At 43.7% G+C, this 21,772-nt stretch overlaps 1 protein-coding gene across 1 annotated transcript in view; it reads left to right on the top strand.

Annotated features, from left to right (window-relative positions):
* The first annotated feature begins 275 nt into the window (after positions 1-275).
* LOC105451641 (RNA-binding protein Musashi homolog 2) overlaps positions 276-21,772 on the top strand; it is a 58,183-nt gene continuing 36,686 nt past the window's right edge. The window contains exon 1 of the mRNA XM_011692212.1: positions 276-378. Coding sequence (XP_011690514.1) covers positions 323-378 — 56 coding nt within the window. The 5' untranslated portion in view covers positions 276-322. The remainder of the gene's footprint in view (positions 379-21,772) is intronic.

Here is a 21,772-nt window from a genome sequence, read left to right on the forward strand (position 1 = left end):
TATATATACATATATATATATATATATTTTGTATTTTCAATTAAATAAATTGAAAAATTTATCTACATTTGTGGAGATAATTGTTTTTTGTTATATTTTCTTTATAACGACCAAAAATTTCGCCAATCTCGTCAATTTATAATTAATTATTTCCGAAGATATTAGTTAAATAGAAGATATTTCAGATTGAAGATTGGATTTTTTAATCATGCAGCTTTTCTCAAATCATAGTTCTAATCTGCTTTTTGCCCATTTCAGTGACGCGTTAGGACTGCGAAGAGGATTAGGAAGTGGAACTAGCGGACATTAGTCGCGACCATCGATGGCGGCCGCGAGTTTTCCTCCAAACTTCTCGAACGTCGGTGTACTAGAGAATTGGTGAGTGTATTTCCATTTCTAATTGTTAGATATTGAATTTGCCTCTACGAAAAGCTGAGATCTTGTTTCGTCATCACGCTCCAAATCGATATAGATTAGTTATTATTATTTATTCGTAAAACTAATCTTACAATATCGAGCTTCGTGCTTATAGACTTGTGCTAACAGGACTTTTCAATAATATAGTAATCTATTGTGGTGAACGGTAAATAATTAGCGGAAATCCGAGAACAAGTTATTGGGGATTTTCGGATTAAAATTTCTCATTTTAAATTCCCTTCGGCTGCTTTTGCGTAGAAAATTTAATAGAAAAAATAAAGTTACTGCGGATAATGAATTTACATCGAACTGTTGAGTTTATCGGTTACCTCGGGGCTGCAAATTATTGCTTAGCCAGTAATATTAATTTTAGAAATATATATATATATATATATATATATATATATATGTATATGTATATATATCGCGATCATATCAAAGATACAATAATTTTTTAATGCATGAGAACTCAGCTTTAATTGCAAATAGATTAAGCTTATGCTATGTCTGCATGTCGGTAATGTGTAAAATTTATACTTCCCGTCTCAAGCTGTTTTACGATCATTGTATACACAATGCACGAGTACACGTTTGTAAGAAGATACAGTTGCATCTATAATGGGATCTCGACGATATCTCTCGACAAGATCCGTTCAACTAGCTTAACGAAATTATTTTATTTGCATTTTTTCCACTGATTGAATAATTCCTTCAACCGAATGCAATTAATCACGAACTGTCTCTGTATACATGCAAAACCAGCATTCGCAATAATCTGCAATATTTAACGAACCGTTTCTGAGATATTGCTAAGAATGTTGGAGGATCATTAATCACGTCATATATTGCGCTATTAATACTCCACATTAGACGTCCTTATGACTAAGTTGGGAATTAAAATTTCGCTAAAGCGCGGGGACTCTACAGTCGAATTTAACCGCGCAACAAAATTCTATCATCTCATTATATGCTCATCTATAATTATCCTCAAGCTTGAATCGCGAAAACTATCCCATTTCTCATTAATTTCGTCTTAATCTTAATCAAGGAGTCCGTTTTCGCGCACGTTAGTTGCAAATCATCCTGCACACCCGAGCGAGTCGAGATCCGGCGTGATATTCGGACGTCGCCGGGCACAATAAAGTGGCTTAGACAATGCGGCATTGTTGTGTACACGTTTCGAGGTATCTTGCACGCGGAAGGTCAGACGCCGTATTATCGTCCGCGCCCGTCATGGACGGACGGAATGGGATGGTTTGCGTCAGCGAACGCGGCGGTGAAAAAGACGAGGCGGGATGAAAAGTAGGTTTCTTCTATTTTCCAGCTTTGATTAAAGTCCCTTTCGAAGGAGCGAACGTAGCGATTCTTCATGCGCGCGCGCGCGCATGGCATACACATACACATAGAAATACGGAGCATATATATATATATAAACGATGAAAACTCGTGCGCGACGCACCGCCTTTTCGCGTATATATCCTTTTCTCCCTGACATTTCCGTCACGTTTCCCGCGCGAGGCTCTCTGTAAGCCGTGAAAAGGGAAACAGGGAGGTCCGTATATTTGCGATTATAGGTCTTTCTCCTGGCGCACACCTCCTTTGTTCCTGACCTGCGAACCTTATACTCGCGCGTAGACCGAAGATCGAACAGAATAGTAATCAGAGAGACCTCTTTGTAGCGCGACAACGCGAATGTTTTCTTACGCGAGAACACCGTGTTGATTCGCCCGCTCTCGCGAGAGATGAATTACGACATATCTACGATCTACGTGACCGCTGATTATATCCTGCACCGCGGGGGCCGTAAAAGCGGGAAGCGTATCCAATATTACACGTCACGTTACGCTTCGTGCAAAACGCAATTCGGAATCCCGAAATAGTTGAGAAGTCACATGTGGTTTAATCGTACGTGAATTTGTAATATCCGGCTAACGTGCATACATATAGGTATATACATACACACTGCGGGACACTTGAGCGATATTTATAACCGTACATGCGCGACGTACCGCTCCGTATAACGCTTTTCATTATAGCGATTAAATGCCGCATCGATCCCCCGAATGTCGATTAACGGCATTAACGCGGCGAAGGATTATATCGTTCACCGCGACTGATTCGCGTCGAATCTCTCTCGTTAAAAGAATTTAATAATGGATAGGCTCTCTACGCGATGTAATATACGATGAGCATATATATATATATATAAAACGTTATATTTAAAATAAAATATTGCGTCGCGTAAATGTGTGCGTATTTTAACATGCTCCGATTATATTATTCCAAGACGAAATATCTGGAAGGCTAAAAAAATTATCCCGTATTTTGAAAAAACGTTCTTGAAACATTAATTTTTCTTTTAAGAGTTTTGCATTTTCAATTTTAATTTATCGCCACGTTATTTCGCGCGCAGCTGTATAATGTACTTTGAGTACTCACATTGACTCGCCAGGTTTTTTAAAACACGACGTCTCGTTTGTGAACATTCCTCAGGCTTCAAGCATTAGTCCGTTTGCGGACGTGTTTTTCCAGAGCCAGCGGACGTTGGCATATTTGGCATTTCGGCGCTTCCTCGTTACGCGCCGCACGTATACGTACGTACGTACGTGCACATAACGAGAGGATGTTAAATGACGGTACGGCATGGCGCGATTCATTCTCATTGTACTTTGTTGCAAGAGGGAGAATGGCGTGCGCGCGGCCGCTCGTATTTTCGGACGGTCCATTGAGAATAAGGTGGCCGCGGAGCATGCAGCAAGCAGCGAGTGTGTGTCGCGCTCCGCGCTGACAGTTGCCGCTGTTGACGGGTTCCTTTGCAGTTGACGACGTGCAGGCGACTTATAGAGGCGCGCGTGTGCTGCTGCGTATATGTATATATGCGCGAGGGCAGGTGCTAGGTCGCCCACGCGACGTATATTGGTCGACGAGATAGAGTGGGTGGCGTTCACAATTAGCCCGACGTTAGCGTGCGCGTACGTCATAAATTGATGTTACGCCAGCGGGGCGGACGTGTCGCCCGTATAACATACTCGCGCGTCGGCTGACAAACCGTTCGGATTTTTGCTAGCGGCGCGTGGAATTAATTTGCACGACGGGGCGGGCGGAAATAGAGATTGAAACGAATCCCGGCCCCGGCCGAGATTTTCCAGCGCTGCAGCAGACGACGACGGGCGCGACGTACGTGCAGCAGGCCGCCGCGTATCGCGACGCCAGGCCGTTCCCGGGCGCGTCCGTCGCACCACCCTCCTCTCCTGCTCCCTCGCCCGAGGAACTCGGGAGAAACTTCTAAATGAGTTTGAATATTTGATAAATTCGGGAAACATCGCGCCGCGCTATTTCGCACGTCCGCTTTTATTTAGATCTATTACCAGGCGGCGACTTCGGTATCGGTGAATAAAAGAGCACAACGCGCGCGGATATTTGTCGCCGTTTACCTTTTTACCTTTTTCTGTCCTTTTGACCGAGATAGCGAATCCTATATGTTACCTCTTTTCGCGCGCTTTTGCTTTTGTTCAATTTTATCTAGGGGGACGATTGACGTAACGCGCGTCATTTCTAAAGCAGTCGGTTCAGACTGCAGCTTCCGGTTTGATACCGCGAGAGAGAGAGAGAGAGAGAGACAGAAAGAGAGACTTGCACAGCGATATTTACGCAAGTTTCGAATCTTCGAAGCGGATATTTTGAAATGCACTTTTTTTTTCTTGCGCGGCGAAGAACTCAACCGCGCACCGTACATATCCCCGATAGACTTAATATCGGATAAAACCTACTTTCATCTTTCCGATCGATTTCCATTCCATCGGAGCTTAAGATTTTCGTCAGAAATTCTATTAGCGGTATTAACTCTCACGCGCGGATATGATTTGCACATCGTGCTACCATTATCTTGAATTTTACACAAGCCGATGCGCAAGCCGGTAATCCCTCAAAAGCAAATCTGGAACAAGAATCCAGACAGCCAAATGGAATACGATCAAAGTACTTTTCGTATTGACTTTTTGAAAAAAAAAATTATTGTCAAAAATGAAAATGTCAAATGATTAATTGATCAAGCGCTATCGCGCTATCTAACGGTATTCGTGGAACAAAATTATATAATATTGAAAGTCCCCCCACTACGAGGATAAACGTAACTCGTCATCATGATTAAATTAAAGAGACATTTTATAGTGACAACACGTACCAATGTAAAAAATATAAACGATAAAGTATATAATACTATAATAAAGTATCGTGAAAAGAGGGGCCGAGATCTCTGTATAATACAGTTATCGGGGCTGCGACTGCGAGCAAATTGCGCGAAATCACTTTTATTGCGTAATCCGTGCGCGAGAGGGACAACAGTCCTCGAAACCGTCTTAGTGGCACGGAAGAGGGTGTATCTCGCCTCCCTTGTATCGCGCGCTCTCGTTCTACCCCGGGCGGGGGAGGAAACCGCAGCGATGGCCCTACATACCACACAGCAGGGTCGTATAAACGAGTTTTCGGTAGAAGTGGCTCGACCCCACGAGTTTCCGGTGTCGCAGAATTGCCTTGGCCGGTAACGCCTTTGCCACGGTACACCGCACGGCCGCAATCTGTTCTACATTATCCCCCCATGTCTGAAAATCGCCCGCCGATAAACGCCGCTACGCGAATCTCGACGTTTTATTTCAAGTCCAGCTGTCCCGTTACGATATAATCGCCACCATTGACATTCTATCGCGCGGCTGTAACCGTTCCGTTGAGATATAACGCATTATCGACATGTTGGTTCAAATAGAGATATGTGGCGCTGCTAACAGCTCGATGAAATTTGACGCTAGATCCATTTCCGGAGAGAGATTTCTCATCCAGAGATATTACTCCGTTAAATTTCGATTATTAAAAAAAACATTCTACTACTTCAGTAATCATTGCTAACGGAATTACGTAAAAATACCTCTCAACGTTTTTACATGGATATATCATACATATATTGCGTATTGTGTAATGTATTGTGTAATTTAATAAAAGTATCAAAGACGTTCTTTGTATCCTGGCGCGCTGTAAGAATGCCACGAAAATACCAGAATATCCACCTCCGATTCCTTTTTCGCGGTGACCTCCCAGATCGATACGATATCAGGCTTGACAGGCTGAAACAGAAAGTCCGTGTTACGGCAAGCTTTTGGTAACGATTTCACCGGGTGATATCGCTGCCAGGATATCAAAAACCGATGCGGCCCGCGATACACGCGACTATATACGCCAGTAATCCCTTGCGGACACATTTTCCGTTAGGTCGTTTCTTTGCCGTGTTATTAAGAACTGTATAAGAAGGATAAGAGTCGAGCTCAAAGGTCTTCTAAAATGAAATCTTTTTAATTAACAAGACCGTCGTCAAACCATTTTGCCGGTAAAGATCTTTTAAAAACCGAAATAATTTTAGTAAGCAGAATTATCGTCAAATTATTTTTAGCTCATTGCCTTTTTTCTTGTCGAAACTACCATTTCGCCCGTCAAACTGTTATTTAAGGAACATCCGTAGAATAAACCGATGAAATTATAATGACAAATTTATTGGCTAAAAAAAATCCATAGTCTATCTTTCCAATAAAAATATCGTGGCATAAATCATTCCTAAGAGTGATTAATTGTTTCGAATACATCTTTAGAATTCCATTTCATTCAGCTCTCCGCGGCATCAATATCAATTCTTAATATATACTCTCACTCGATATAACGCGAAAATATGTTCCATTTATACACGAATCGTCTAGCGCAATAATTGTCTGTTTCTTTTAACACAGCCATGCATTTCTTTGTTTTACACGACCAAAGTACTAGGTAGATAGTTGTCTCTGAGGGGAAACTCGTCACGGCGTGTACCAGCTGGCACGCCAGGCACAAGGCGGGTTGTACTACTTGCCAGAGAACCTCCTCCGCTATACGTTCGCTCACGATGCCCCTTTTTTTCCGCCTTCTCCCTCTCCCACGCCGTCTCTCGTTATTGAAAATCTATTATTATGCGTTTCTGTTTCTCATTCAGCTCTCTCAGGTGAGCAAGTATGAAAAATGTATCAGTCTGTTTATCCGTATTTCGGGGAGGGGGGGGGGCGCAGCGATGTCCTACATGAAAATTTTATAAAGTGTAAGATTTAATATCGGAATATTAAAATTCTCTGTGTATTTTCTACTGCGACTGAAACGATTTAAATTGACTTTAACGACAGGGACGCGTCAAACTGATGCCAAGTAATCTAGTCTGGGCTATCACGAAAAGTCACAGGCCATTATCACGTCCGGTTTCAGAATAACTGTCAATTTAACTCTGGAGAATTTGCTCTTATAAATTTGAGAGCATCAGTTCAATTTTAAAATATGATGTGACGCCATCCTCTAAAAAGTTACTCGAAACTTTTCTAATGCACGGAAAGAATTTTATTTTGAAAAATTTATCGTGAAAATCATGTTATTTAATCTCTGTTTTTTTTATTGTGCACTACAATAAATTTGTTGTAGTATATATTTTGAAAAAATAGTGATAATCACATAAAATTTGTCGAAATACTATGTTGTCCTACGATTAACATGATTTTCGAGGTAAATTTTAAAAGGAAATTCTCTCCGTGTCGTTTCATTAGCAATACTCGCTTAAAAGAAAAAAAAAAGGAAAAAATGCAAAATACCGATTCGCCGAGTTATCACTATTTGTCTACGAGTTGTTTCTCGCATATAGGTGCGCGTTAAACCACGACGATAACGGAATTTCAGAAGGTAACCGCTTTGCGAGGGATACGTGGGAAACATTTCGTATTATTGCCGAGAGGTAAAAGCACGCGCGTACGTTTTCCCCGTATATTTTCTTCAATACGGTGGTGCACTTAGCCACCACCCTCACTTGCTCTTTAGTAAAAGCTCTTTTGCTACCGGCCAGTTTATATCCCCGTTTAACGTCTTTCTACTTTTCAATTATCTTGCTATCGCTAACATTTCAAGCTACGAACAAATACGAATTTGCAGGCGATATGTGTTTCACAGATTTTTCCTATGAATAATTTATCGTTTGAGAAATCCTCCCCGATCATACCCTTTTAGTTTAAAACATCTCACGAAAGATAATAGTCGATTTGTTTATTTTGTTGTGTTAAATAATACATATTGTGTGTTTATTCATTCACACACGGGAAAAAATGATATTTTATTAGCCAGCAGTCTAATTGAAAATAATCTTGTTCATTTTATATCTGCAGTATTAATGTATCAAATAACATTTCATTAAAATAAGATGGTGCATTTGTTTCATTAATATTACTGTCATTCAATTAACAAGATTAGTTTTAATTTTAGATGCTGTCGGCTAATGCTGTTTAATATTCCGTGTATAATATATACACGCTTATATTTGCGTTTGAAAATGTTACAAGTTTATAGTCCGCGCGCTTTGGAAAATTCCTCGAGTAGGTGGGTATTTACAACGGCAGGTGGTATGACGTCTTTGCGATTTAAGGGAAAATATAAAAAGTAATAAACATCTCGTACATTATGTGCATATTTGCTGGGCGTCGGCCGTGTAATCGTTACTCCGCGATACTTATGGGGTTCTTATTCGGTTTCCTTGTGGCGCACGGGCGCACCGGCTTCGTATTTCTCGCCTCGCCCCCCACCCCTTGGTATCTCGGCATCTTGCGACCTGTTCTCGTAGGTAGGAAACGTAGGTAGACGGAAGATGAAAGAGAGGGCCCGTCGTTTACGGGCGGTAAGTCGGCCAATTTATGGCACTCAGAAATTTATAGGTTCAATTTCCGCGATATTTAAACGACTCGACGCGGCGAAATCCTCGCGCCACCCGCGCACACCTTGCGCGCAGCCCGCTCGCACGCATGAAGTTCTCGCTGGTTTTTATTGCTCGTGCCAACGACGTGGCATAATAAGATAATTATTATTGGTGGCGCTCGCGCCACCTTCAACTTAGAGAACCTATATAAGAAGAGACTCGCCAACTCGTCACATGTGATTGTTTAGTGAACTCTGATGATTAGTTGGGGTTTGGGATCGCACACCTGTGCTCCGATCAACTAAAATAAGGTATAGCGTGACGTGTGACTCCATGGAGCACAATTGTGCGATCCGAACCCTACACGGAAAGAACAATTTTGCTGAATCTAGATCTGAAAATAATTTTTGTTCACTAATCAAAATAATTTTGCGCGAAAGTCTCAAAATTGCTAGAATGCTAGAATAACAAAACGTTTTATAGCAATGTTTATTAGTTTTAACATTCCAACAAATTATTTTGATGATTCAACAAAAAATTATTTTCAGATCTGTATTTAGCAAAATTTTTAGACCTTTCAATAAAATCGTCCTTTCCGTGTAGCCAATCAGGGCCTGACGAGTTTGGCGAGTCTCTTCTTATAGGGTCTCTATTTCAACTGATATGCGGACTACTTTGAACTAGTCGCGATGAATAAAACTAACAGTTGGACTAACAATTTCTTTTTGTTTTATGTTACTGGACAGTGATTTAAATCGTGAATGCGTTTATATAAATTTCATTTAATATTTAAATAAACACGATTTGTATACATTTTGCTTTTTCTTAGTATATATGTAGACACACACACACACACACACACACACACACACACACACACAGAGGAAATTTTTATGGAATAAAAATTGATTTACAATACAACAACAATTAAACTTATATTTGCTATATTATGCTTAATTTAGTCTTTCAATTTACCGCTTATCAGTCAGTTTTGTTATGTCTGCATTAATAATTGTTGCTTTTCATCGCGCGCGCGACAGTTACGGTGTTTACCAAAACATTGTACTCTTCGGTATGCATGCGTTTCTAGAAACGACCTCGATGGAGTTTTCGCTAGGCGAGGGTAGGTCCGTACAAAACAATTTTCGCCAAATATACCTACAGACGCATTATACTCGTGCCTGGAGAGCGACGAGTGTACGAGCGCGCTGGAATATTAATTTAAGCCAACATTATTTCGCATACGCGACATTAGCAGCGGGGTGGGATTAAGGCGACTGTATAATTCGAAATATTTTGATTTCGAGACGACGAGAGGAAGCGACATGATACAGGCGTTGGATAAGAATTACTTTAAAGGCCTTGTCAGGAAAGAGAAGCCTTTATAAGTACCTTTTTTTTTTTTTACTATCGCTGGCGCGGCCAGTAACCCGATGCCTCTCTAATGAATACATCCTCTCCTGCCCACCTCGTTTGGTCGAAATCAATTTAAATGTAGTTCGTTAGCCCGAACGCGTTGTTATCTCCCAGAGGAAAGAAACGCGGTTGTGTAGCGACGACGAGCATCAGGAACCACCAGGAGGAGGCTGTCGAGGCCGAGTAACGCCGGGTAGTCGCACTATGCAAATTGAATTTACGTAATAAAATTGCGCGATTCTCCCGCCGTGTCCCGGTCGGAGCTCAGAGAGCTCGGAACTCGCGCAGTGTCTTCACGGAAGCGATTCTCCCCCACTGTTACAGCCTCCCCTCGCGTTGGAAGCGCTATGAGTGCAGGGGTAAACCCCAGGTGTCTGCCTCATCTCGAGTGGAGTCGTGTTACAGGGCTGCCCGGGAGGAGGACGCGGCCCGGAGAGAGCAGCATTTCCTGCTCTTTGTCTTCGACGATTCGCGCGGAAATCGTTCGCTTGCAAGCCGGCGCGAGTACCTGTATATACTATATATTCGCGAGTCTGTTAGTCCGCGTGATACCATCCGCGAAAGCCATTCAGACAGGCGGACATACTCCGCGCTGCTTTTCCTCGTTTGCGGAAATCTTTCTTGGAGGGAGTGCGCGCTCGCGCGGATGTAAAATTACAGGGAAGCCTGAGATCTCTTGGGCTGAGTAAAGCGCATTCGCATATTTCCGTGCACGTCAATCCGCATGCGGAGCATGTTCCGCGAAACGTTATTCGTACAAGTCGATTTTGTTTTGCCTTCCTCGAAATATTCCCGCTGTAAAACCGTCTTTCGTAAGGCTCTATTATACGTTAGGATATTACAAAGTAAATTTTCTTGCTACATATTGCGAGACATACCATTCAGTGTCTGTCGTAACGCGGCGTCGGCAAGAAACGATAACTCAATGAGTGCCCATCGTTGCCGGTAATTATATCGGCGCGGCGTTCGAAGACACTCTTTGTTTAGTAAATCAAACTCGATAACGATACTTGCTATAGTAGTATGTTAATGTGTTTTCCGAAACGAAATGATTATTCGATAATAAGTTAAACTAGACCGCTGCGTATAGTAAATAATACAATTAAATGGAAAAATGGCCAACAACGGTCGAGATCTGGATTTCGATGATAATAATACTTTTATGTAAATTCAAAATATATTTTCAGTTATTTAAACCACGCACCGATTACTGTAGGATTTGCAACGTAATCATGCTGAATAATTATTACTTAAAGGTTTTCGACTATTGCAATCTTTTTCAATCTACACTTAGCAATAAATTCATCCAGGGATATACGGAAAGAATGATTTTGCTGAATATATAGATCCAAAAAGATACATGGAAAGAACGATTTTGTTGAAGTGTCTAAAAATTTTGCTAAATACAGATCTGAAAATAATTTTTTGTTGAATCATCAAAATAATTTGTCGGAATGTTAAAACTAATAAACATTGCTATAAAACGTTTTGTTATTCTGGCAATCATTTTGACTTTCGCACAAAATTATTTTGATTATTGAATAAAAATTATTTTCAGATCTGGATTCAGGAAAATTGTTCTTTCCGCGCGTATAGCTACATATACATCCAAAAATTTTGCGGAATATATAGATCTAAAAATGCTTTTAGTATAGAAAAACTCAAAATAGTTTTGTTAAAAATTCAAAAATAATGAGCGCTGCTGTAAAAGGTTTTACTACATTCTAGCAACCATTTGAATTTCCAACAAAATTATTTTCGGATATCCGGCAAATTTTTAGATCTTCCAGCAAAATCGTTATTTCTGTATACGAAAAAAAAGGCGTTTCAATCATTCTGACTCGCCGATTATACACATTAGTTGTTCAGCGGGGGTCGCTTTACTTCTTCCACCGCACACAGTGCGTTGCACGTAGGTACGTCCGGAATCTGATCGGTGCATAGATTTGGAGGTGAGCCAGGTCACTTCTGAATCCTGACCTGTCCCCGTATAACATTTACGTTGCATTCCGTGCGATCTCAGTGCCATGCGGGGTCTCGCCGGTAAGCGAGACGGCAAACGAGGACGAGGAGGCGAGCGTGGAGAGCCGGTTACGCGAGTGTTGCGGAAAAACGGACGAACTCTGGAACCGATACCAGTCGCGTCGAGTTCCCTTCCCACCACGATGCGTTGTTACTGCGATGTATCCCCGAGCATCCTGCATCCCGCATCCCGCGCACGTTCGTACCACACGCTATCACCCGCCGGTTTTACGTCTTTCCGCTCTCAATTATGCAAAATCGTAGTGCAAGCGAGCGCGCGCGCGGAGGTACATTTTTGTCGAAAAACACGCCGAGGATATATGTGATTAAACCGTCGCTTTTACCTCTCGGAACCCGGCGAAAGTGTTCGCGCTTAAAATTGCTCGGTCGAGTCAAGGGAGCGAGTACTTAACCGAGGATTAGGTAGGGATCGCGAATATAGGGTTGAAGGTACCCGACGAGTCGACTGTGTTTACTCGACTCGGATATCGCAATTCGAGTCGTAATTTCATAATTTATGTCATAAATACGCGCTTTTATCTGTCTATTAGCTCTGCCGTAAATTGGCTAACAATTTCGGATCAACGATTTCGATTTAGGTGTGATTACTTAATCATCTGTATAACAAGTGAGAAGCCGCGTCGAGAAACAGCGAGGAGTACGTGTTAATTCGACACTCTTTGCAACGCTTCGGTTCGACGGCGCGTAATAATCGAATGTTTCATTCAAATTACATTTCCCATGTTTGCTTACACATATTGCGGAACGTGTAATCGCGGTTATTGCATAACCAATGGCGTCGGGCTGCAATATCCTTTCGCTCCATGGGCTTCCACGACTGGTTTCTTCTCCGGTTGCGGGGCCCACGTTCCTTTGTGTCCGCACGCACACGACCGGATTTGCAACAATACCGAGGCGGCAATTTTCTCGAGTCGTTCCTCGTCTCGCGTAGACCGTCCGTCGTCGGCTGCAAACCAGCCATGGATCCAGAGGAAATAATTTTAGCGAGGCTGTCGTATAAACTGTATGTCGTCCGACATTTTTTTTTCTAATTGGCAATTTTCTTCGAGCCGTTCCTCGCGAATACCGTCGGCTGCAAATGTGGATCCCAAAGAGTACCTATATATATATATATATATATATATGTATACATATATCGGAAATATCATGGGAATACAGTTTCCAATTGTTTAATGTTTACAATGTTTGATCTCGCTCGCACGATTCCGTGTCGATTAAAAAAAAAATATATATATATATATATAAAACTTTAGCGTGAGTCTCGTAAATTATGGATCCAACATTTTTTTTAATTGACACGGAATCGTGCGAGCGGGATCAAACTTTGTAAACATTAAACAATTGGAAACTGCATTCCTGCGATAACTCCGGGACACCCTGTACATCTGCGTCGGCCTAATTAAACGTTCAATATTGTAAAATTGATTATGCTCCAGAGGTGCGGCATTGGAGATTTTATCTACTATCAATTTTCTACTACGTAATCGGGGAAGGAGGGGAGAGGGAAGGAGGAGGGGGCAGGTGCGGTCGCTTCGGTTAATTGAAGCCTGCTATTAATTAGCAAATATTATGAAATACATCTTCGCGTATTTGCACGGGAATATCGCAACATTTTCGCGCTTTTATAAAAACGAGTTATATCAAGAGATAAACATTGCGATGGCGCGCGGATGATATACTGGATGGTTTAATCCAGTATATCATTGGATGGGTTTAATTCCGAATAACGCTGAAAACTCGGTCGGTGATATCTTATAAAATTATCAATTTCCCTTACGAGCTGAAATCTATAGCCTTGTATTCGTCGACGGACAAAGGATTGAACTCATTTCGTTTATAATAGCATTCTCGTTCGGCGGATCATCTCCCAATTGTTTTCCTCGGTAGGCTTTAACGCCCTTTCGTGCGCGAGAGAGGAATCCTCCCCTCGAAATTGCGAATAGCGACCGAAAATTGCAGCGGGGCTGATGAGCACCACTGTGCGGGGCGGGGGGGCGGAAGGGGACTCCTTGCGCGAGCGCTCGCGCGCTCGTACGGCACGCCATGCGCCAGCCAGTCTTTTGCCGGAGCGAAGGGCAGAGCAGCGAAACTGCGAACCGGCGTATATAGGTATCGGCACACATTCTATTCCGTCTGCTGCACGACGCGCGTGTGCACACACGTATGCAACGCAACGCAATGCAACGCACGCACAAACACACACATACATATACATGCCGCCCGTACGTAGTACGCGCGACTGCCGCGCCGCGTTAAGGGTGCGCTGGCATTCCCCCTCGCGTCCCAACCTAACCCTACCCCTACCCCGTCTGGTGTCCCTTCAGCCGGCGGTCGTCCCCCATCCCCACCACTCCCCTCAGTTGGCGCCCCACCATCGCGGCGTGTAGACGGACGGCTGGACTGGTGGAGCGCGTACACAGCACCACACAGCTGCCCACACATCGCCGCGCTACGGAGTGCGCGAGGCCTGTCGCGAGAGACGCGAGACCGCGCATCGACGACGCCGTCGTTCCTGTCTAGCCGGTCGGTCGGTCGGTCGGTCGCGGGTCGACCGCTAACCTAAAAATCACCTGTGAGAGACTCGAGAGACGCCGCCGGCCGCGCGCGAGCCCGGGGGAAACCCCCGCGGTAACGTAACACGCCGGTTGTTCTTTGTGCGTCGCCGCCGCTGCGCGATCCTTTGTCTCCACGCCTCTCTCTCTCGCCGGTGGTAACGGCGAGATCGGCAACGCGCGAACCGGTGTGCTTGCTCCGTTCCCGTACGTTTCTCCGCGCGCGCGCGTGTCTCTAACAACGAACGCGGACGTTCGTTATTACCTGCCTTAACCTACGGCGACCTTGAACTTGTGTGCCTGTGCCTGTTCCACGGCCGATCGCTCTCTCTCTTTCAAGAGTGAGAGAGAGAGAGAGAGAGAGACGACAGCGAGGGTGGGAGAGCGAGGGAGAAAAAGTGGGTGAGAAAGAGACGACGACGAGGAGGAGCCGGCGACGTCGGGGATTCTGGACGTGAACGAGGATGTTCTCCTACGCGACCTTCCCGACAATGGGGTAAGACGTCTTCTCAGAGCTTTCTCGACTCACCCGCGTTCCGGAATGTTCCGGGTTACATGAGCGCGTAATGACGTAATCGCGCTCACGAAAATCCCGGGTGCTGCCGATTTTTCCAAAATCACGAATCGCGCTCTCGTGACGTTCTTTTTTTTTTCCACCACGTGGATATTTTTCGGGCGCAGGCCGGGCGAGTGTTTTCGACGCTGTAAAAACATCCGCCTGCCCGGCATTTGGTGGAGCGCGCAACGCGCGTCGAACCGTCGTTGAACGGTTCTTCGATCGAGAGTCTCTCTCTTTCTGTCGATCGAATTTCGAATCCCGGAAAAAAAAGCCCCGTCATTTCTCGTGCCGCGCGCGAAACGCGAACATTTTCGGAAGCGCGGATTTTTACACGAACCGCGCGGGAAACATCCGCATCCCGGCGTTTTTATCTTGTTCCGTTGAAACAATGGACCGCTCCCCCGGCCGGGCCGTGCCGAGAGCGTGACTGTGATTCAGGTGAGGACTGTGGAAGCGTGAGACGGCATTTCGAGGAAGAGGAACCAATGTCGAATGTGCCCACACTGTATAAATCTAACAAGGCGAAACGGCGTAGCTGCCTGCCGTAGGTGCGCTTTCCTCGAATTCCCTCTCTCGACCTTTCCTCGGGTTTGTTTTTGTCACGCTCTCGGCGCTGCTCCGATCCACGCTTTGTGTATGTATCCGCTCGGCCGTATTTCGTATTAAACCGTAACGTTTCCTTCAAGAGAGGTACGTTAAACGTCGGTAAATATACGTCCCGTTACTAAACAAGGAACCTTCTCAGGAGACTCTGCCCTGAGTTGAGAGAGAATTGAATGAAGATTTTTGTAAGATTTTCATGATAAACGTTTCAACGTTACATTTGAGATCAACATTAAGCGTCATCCAGTTGTTCAGAGATCGTCAGAAGATGATTGACGACTGAACGTCAAACGGTCGCGCATTTTTGTTGTTGTTGTCACGCATTTCTTCATGCATTTCTTTCCTGAGAAGATAAGTACTAAGTAACTGATTAGACAGAAATATAATTATAGATCGTCGATAATGTGCTACCTCGAGAAGACGCCGGTTTATTGACGGGAACGTACGTACGGCACAAGTGATGCCTACGCTTGCTTCTTTCTGTCTCCTTTATCTTGCGAACATTCGCGACCGCTCTCCCCCTTCCCTCGTCCTTCCTCTCACGCGCGATTTCCGCCGAGTCTCTTTCTCTCTTTCGCGCGATCAGCCGGTCACTTTTCCCGGCGACGCCTCGCCACGGAATCGTACTTCGTGGCTCAACAAATCGCGTTTAAATCGATTCGACGAGGGACAAGGATCAAACCGTCAATCGTCATGCCGATCTCTCTCTCTCTCTCTCTCTCTTTCTCTCTCTGTAGGAGGGAGAAAAACGGGGTGGGAAAGAAGCGCGCACCGTACGGCGGCGATCGCGCTGCACTCTCTCTCTATCTATCTCTCTTTCCTACTCCTCCCGGTCCTCCGCTCGCTTCTTTTCGTTGAAAAGCTTCGCTACGTTGTCCTGGCAACGGGATGTCGCGCCGCGGCGGGGCGGAGAACACGAGACGACGAGCTGTCACGATCACGTTAGGTTAGATTAGGTTAGCTTAGGTCGGCAACTCCTCGTCGTCTCTCGTTTCTTCTCTCTCTCTCTCTCTCCCGTCTGCCACCGAGATCGGGTCGTCATGGCGACGTCAAAACAAGACGCTGAAAAATCCAGCGATGCATGGAAAAATCTTGACGATTTTAAATCTCGGCGTCAATCGCGTGCGGACGTTCCGTCTGCAATATTTTATCCTGGGCGCGTCCGTCCGGAGTAAAATGCTGGGTCTGCCAGGCCCAACATTAAATGTATCTTTGCAATACGTGAGTTTTCTCTTAGACCCGATTTCACCTGTGAGCTAACACTCAGGTAGACAGTTTCCGCGTCTCCTTTTTTCCTCTTCGCGGTCAGGTCGTCGTGATGGATCGCTGAAATGAGAGTCTTATGTGTCTTTGCGAAATCTTGCAGCGAAGTCAGTTGGACTCATTAATGCGCACTGTGGATATTAAAACTGTTGTATTTGTAAAAGTAAAATGCAAATGTTTTGAATTATAAAATACAGATTTTGACCTAACAGCACAATGAAATTTATTGAGGATTGGAATTTAAACTCGTTCCTGTATTTATACGGAAAAAACGATTTTGCTGGATACAGATCTAAAAATAATTTTTTTGGCTATCAAAATAATTTTGTTAAAAATTCAAAAATGATGAGCACTGCTGTAAAGCATTTTGATATTTTTTTAGCAACCAGTTTGAATTTCCAACAAAATTATTTTCAAATCTGTATTCTAGCAAAATTTGTAAACCTTCCAGCAAAATCTTTCCGTGTATTTATGTTTTTATATTTATATTTATATTTACATTCTATATTTATATAATCACAAATCTTCAGTTTGCGTATGAGCGCTTTAATGCGCACTGATTGTGAGTGCAGCACACACGAAAAGAATTTTATTGAAAAATTCTAAAATTTAGCTGGATAGCAGATCTGAAAATAATTTTATTTTTCATCAAAACCATCGAAATAATTATGTTGGAAACTCGATTCTGACGAGCAATACTGCAAAAAATTTTGATATTCTAGCAATCAATTTGAGTTTCCAACATAATTTATTATTTTTATATTTTGATGTTTTCAACAAAATTATTTTCCGATCTGTATCGTAACTAAATTTTAGGATCTTTCAGCAAAATCATTCTTTCCAATGCGTCCAATTGAATTCGCTATTAGTCCTCATGAAATTGCGAGAGTGTATCTATTATAAAGGGTACAGTGTTACATGCAGAAATAACGTGACGTTCTTTTTGCACGCTAGACGATTCCAAATGAGGCGAACGCGACAGCATTGGTAATCACAATAGTGCATCTTTCTAATTACAAAAATAGCAGGACGTCGTTTTATATCCTGGGTAATATTTTTTTTACGCGCGGATGAGTTTGGAGTTGAATGATACCAGCGGTCATCGAGAAACCTGCAGCATGCTGCATGTTTCACCGAGTGGATTTGCCTCGCATTTCATCGGGTCGCTCGGGTTTCGCGCGTTTACGTGATTTATGTTACCGCTACGTATCCTCGAAATTGAATGCGAAAACGAGCGCTTCGCGTTCTTGTAGCATCGTCGCCGCGCACAAAGGGTCCTCTCTCGCGGCCTCGTCTCGATAACTTTTGCACGATGTCCGCGCGTCGGGGAGTCCCCCGTCCCTTCCCGCCCTCCCCCCTCCCTCCTCGCCCTCTCGCGAAACAACGCGATATCTGGGGCTATTCTCGATACAGAATTCACCCGTGCACGAAAATAAAAAAAGAAAACAGACGTAAAAACAGACGGGAGAATCGATCCCCGTCGGTTTCCAATGACATAGACCTTGGTCGACGCGCAACATCGTCGGGCTTATTCTTTCCATTTTTCTCTCGCATCCACCTCATCTTCCGGAGTTTCGCTTCTACTTTCGTAGCTCCTCGTTTTCCTCACTGATTGCTTCCCCCTCCTGCCCTTTTCGTATCACTCTCTCTCTCTCTCTCTCCTCGCTTCTCTCACTTCTTCCTTTTTCTTTCTTTCACGATCTACAAGATCCCTGCGCAGATTGAAAACAGTGCTGTTTGTTTCTTTTTTTTTCTTTTTTTCTTTCAGTCGTAGTTCGTCTCAGGTAAATTGGATACAAGTAGATATGTCAAAGTGCATGAACGTTGAGGTTTTATTACGCTTATTTGTGCGATACCGAGACGTAAATTGGAATTGCTGTTACTGGGCTGAGCGTTAATTTTAAATATAATAATAGAGGAGAGTCGTGACGCATTATACGCGATACGCGTTACGCGCGCGCGCGCGCACGCAAAATTATGGTGGATATGTATATAAAGGTGTCAGGCTATACAACATATGAGATTTTGCCGTTTGATCGGCCGCTGTATATCGATGTTACATGCAACGTTACAATCGCGTGGTTAATCTCTGATTGCATTTTAGTTCATAGGACACCTGCCTAATTGGCGTTGTAACGAGCGGTCGGTAAAATGTTGGCAGAGCGAATCGTCGAGCCGCTAAAACTATTTTGTCATTCATTAACGGCCGGTTGATACGCGCGATTTCAGCTAATAACGTGGAAAATGCGGTTACGCAACATTATACGCGCGGTATCTTGATAAAACGTTCCACGCGGGATCTTTATACGATATGTTAATCAATCTATCACCATTATTTAAATCAGGAGCGAAATATTGAATATATAGGAACGCTGGAATCGCGCGCGCGAGAGCGTGTCTCCATCTCATGATATATATATACAAATAGCGTGTATACATATATACGCGCTTCCGACTCTGCCTACGTAAAAATAACTCCGAACCTTGCAAGGTTAACTTGCACGACATAGAAATAATTATATACGATATGTAGAAATAATGATATAGTGCGGAAACCGTTTATTTATTTAGCTTACGTTGCGTCAGGTGTACGCGCTGCAAGATCGGGATTTTTTTCCAACAGTTCGTTCCGAGCTGCGGAACGAACAGTTTTGCTAAAGTACCTAAAAATTAGGCCAGACATTTACAGATTTGAAAATAATTATATTGATGGAACGTCTAAGTAATTATGTAATCACTAATCTAAGTAATTACGCTCAACGATCATGATAGTGCTGCAAAAAGTTTTGACATTCTAGCAATCAGCTTGAACGTTTAATTATATTATTTAAATATAATTATAATTATTTAAATGGCCCCACGACATAATTATTTTTAGATCCATATTCAGCTCAATTTTTAGATACTTTGCCACGATTGTTCTTTCTCCGTAAACGTTCCGCGGCAATGTCACCAACTGTGACTCACGGTGATCGATTAACGACTATTGAGAGATTTATCGTTATTCAGCGAAGCACTAGTCTATTTTCCTCTTTTTCTCTGTTTCTCTCTCTTTCTCTCTCGCGCGCGTCACTTCTACTTGACTGGCGTTGATAATTCTTTGTAAATGAAACCCAGACGAGGAAAATTACTCGGCTGGACCAGTTGAAATTCGACTGACAGCCAAGTCTAGCGAAACATGTCGCGGCCGGTTTAGCCGGGATTCTTATTTGATCGAATCCGTTTTATCGATCATAAAGCTGTCATGACGACGACATTGCCTCTTGCGTAATGCCACTTGGAAACGTGACTCGATGGTGGTACCTTTGCCGAGCATCGAGTTACTCGGCGGGCTTGCTCGGCAGCCTGCACACACATCGTTCCACAATCTTGTACTCGGAGCAACTTCGCGATCGATATTATGCAATCACGTGACGAGCACTGTTTCGCACTGCAAAAATTCCCTCGTGTTTCTCGCATTCTTGTTTACTCGGGGAAACAGTCAGATGCGTCCTTTTTTTGTCTTGTTCACACTTTCGAAGCACGCACGGAAAGAAATACGATTTTGCTGAAGTATCTAAAAATTTATCTGAATACAGAGCTGAAAATAATTCTGTTGAATCATCAGAATAATTACATAGAAAACTCGAGGGCTGACGAGCGATGCTGCAAAAAGTTGTGACGTTTTAGCGACCAGCTTGAGCGCGTCCTACAAAATAATTATTTTGATTTATTTTTTTTGTTTTGTTTTTACATAATTATTTTGACAGTTGAACGAAATTATTTCCAGATTTTGTGTCTAGCTATTTAAGAAAAATAAACTTCAGCAAAGATTCTTTCCGTGCAGGATCGAATTTTAATGACGCGGAATGATAATGCGACCCGAATTAAACGTATCGCATTAAGGATGGTTGAATAATTATTAATATAGATGAACATTAATTAATTTATTTTCGGCAACATTAATAGTTAACAATATTAATGGCAGCAATAGCGGGGTTGGCTTTTCTCGCGTTACCGCATAGATTATGAGATGCACTATCGAGAGCGAAATTACCATTGTGATTGTCGTCGGAAGTCACTTGGCAAACGCATATTTTTCCGAACGACGTCTCGAGCAATGTGTGTACGTTTCCTCCCCCTCTCATTCTTATTTTCCTCCTGAATTGCACTCTTGAGATCGGCTAACGACAATGGCGCCTTCGCGCCGGCTGGCGCTCCGTTTTTTTTTTATTCGTATAGCACAAATGTGCATAAACGGGCGAAGGGGCGAGGCGGGAATTGTGGTTGGATTGTTCCTCGAGAAAAGCCAGGTCAGCGCTGAAAGCCAGTTTTTGGCTACGATACACCTTTCGCTCTCCTTTTTCTCCACTCGAGTTTCGACGCTGCGATGTATTTGTTCTGTCTGCAAAACGTCCCGTTTTAACGAGCGAACTGGGCAATAGGGGCCTGGGGAGGAGAGGAAGCGCGCGCGCGTAGCGCGATTTCGCCCCGATATCGTTTCGCGTACGCTGAATGATTTATGGGTCGACGCGTTTTTCCTCGCGTTTTCCTCCACTTGCGAGAGAGAGAGAGAGAGAGAGAGAGAGAGAGAGAGAGAGAGAGAGAGAAATTCGTTCGCGCGGAGCGATGCGTACGGGCGGTTAGAAGCGACGCGTGTGCACGCACATAAATACACGTCGCGTTACATTCTGTATTTCGTCACGCGTCTCGCCCGCGTACAGCTTCCCACGCGCTGGTCGCGCGCGCGGGCGCGCGATATTTTGCATCGGCGGCAGCGCTAAATCGCGTAAACTTTCTCGCCGCGCTGCGCGTACAAGCGGCGAAATTTTCGCGTTTTTGACACCGGGAAATCATCCGGATTCGCGCGGAAATTACGTTGGTTTCGGCGCAGCAGCGCGGACCCGCGATTATATAGCGGGCTCTCTCGCACGGTGCCGAAAAACAACCGGACTGCTCTTGTGTAAACATATTGCTGCTGCTGCTCCTCTCCCGTTGGAACTCAGACCAGTTGCATTAACCGGCTTTAATTAACTCGCTGCCGTGTACCGTGGTATGGAGAAAAAAAATCGTTGCTTTATGAGTAATAAAATGTAAATGAATGATACGTCGTGTGATATCACAAGCTCAACCGAATTATAAACAGCTTTCGAGTATCAAATAAGCCGGATTTTAAAGTTTGCCACTGCTCGTTACAAATGC

This window comes from Wasmannia auropunctata, unplaced genomic scaffold (assembly GCF_000956235.1).
Source record: "Wasmannia auropunctata unplaced genomic scaffold, wasmannia.A_1.0 LD336048.1, whole genome shotgun sequence".
Classification (NCBI taxonomy): domain Eukaryota; kingdom Metazoa; phylum Arthropoda; class Insecta; order Hymenoptera; family Formicidae; genus Wasmannia; species Wasmannia auropunctata.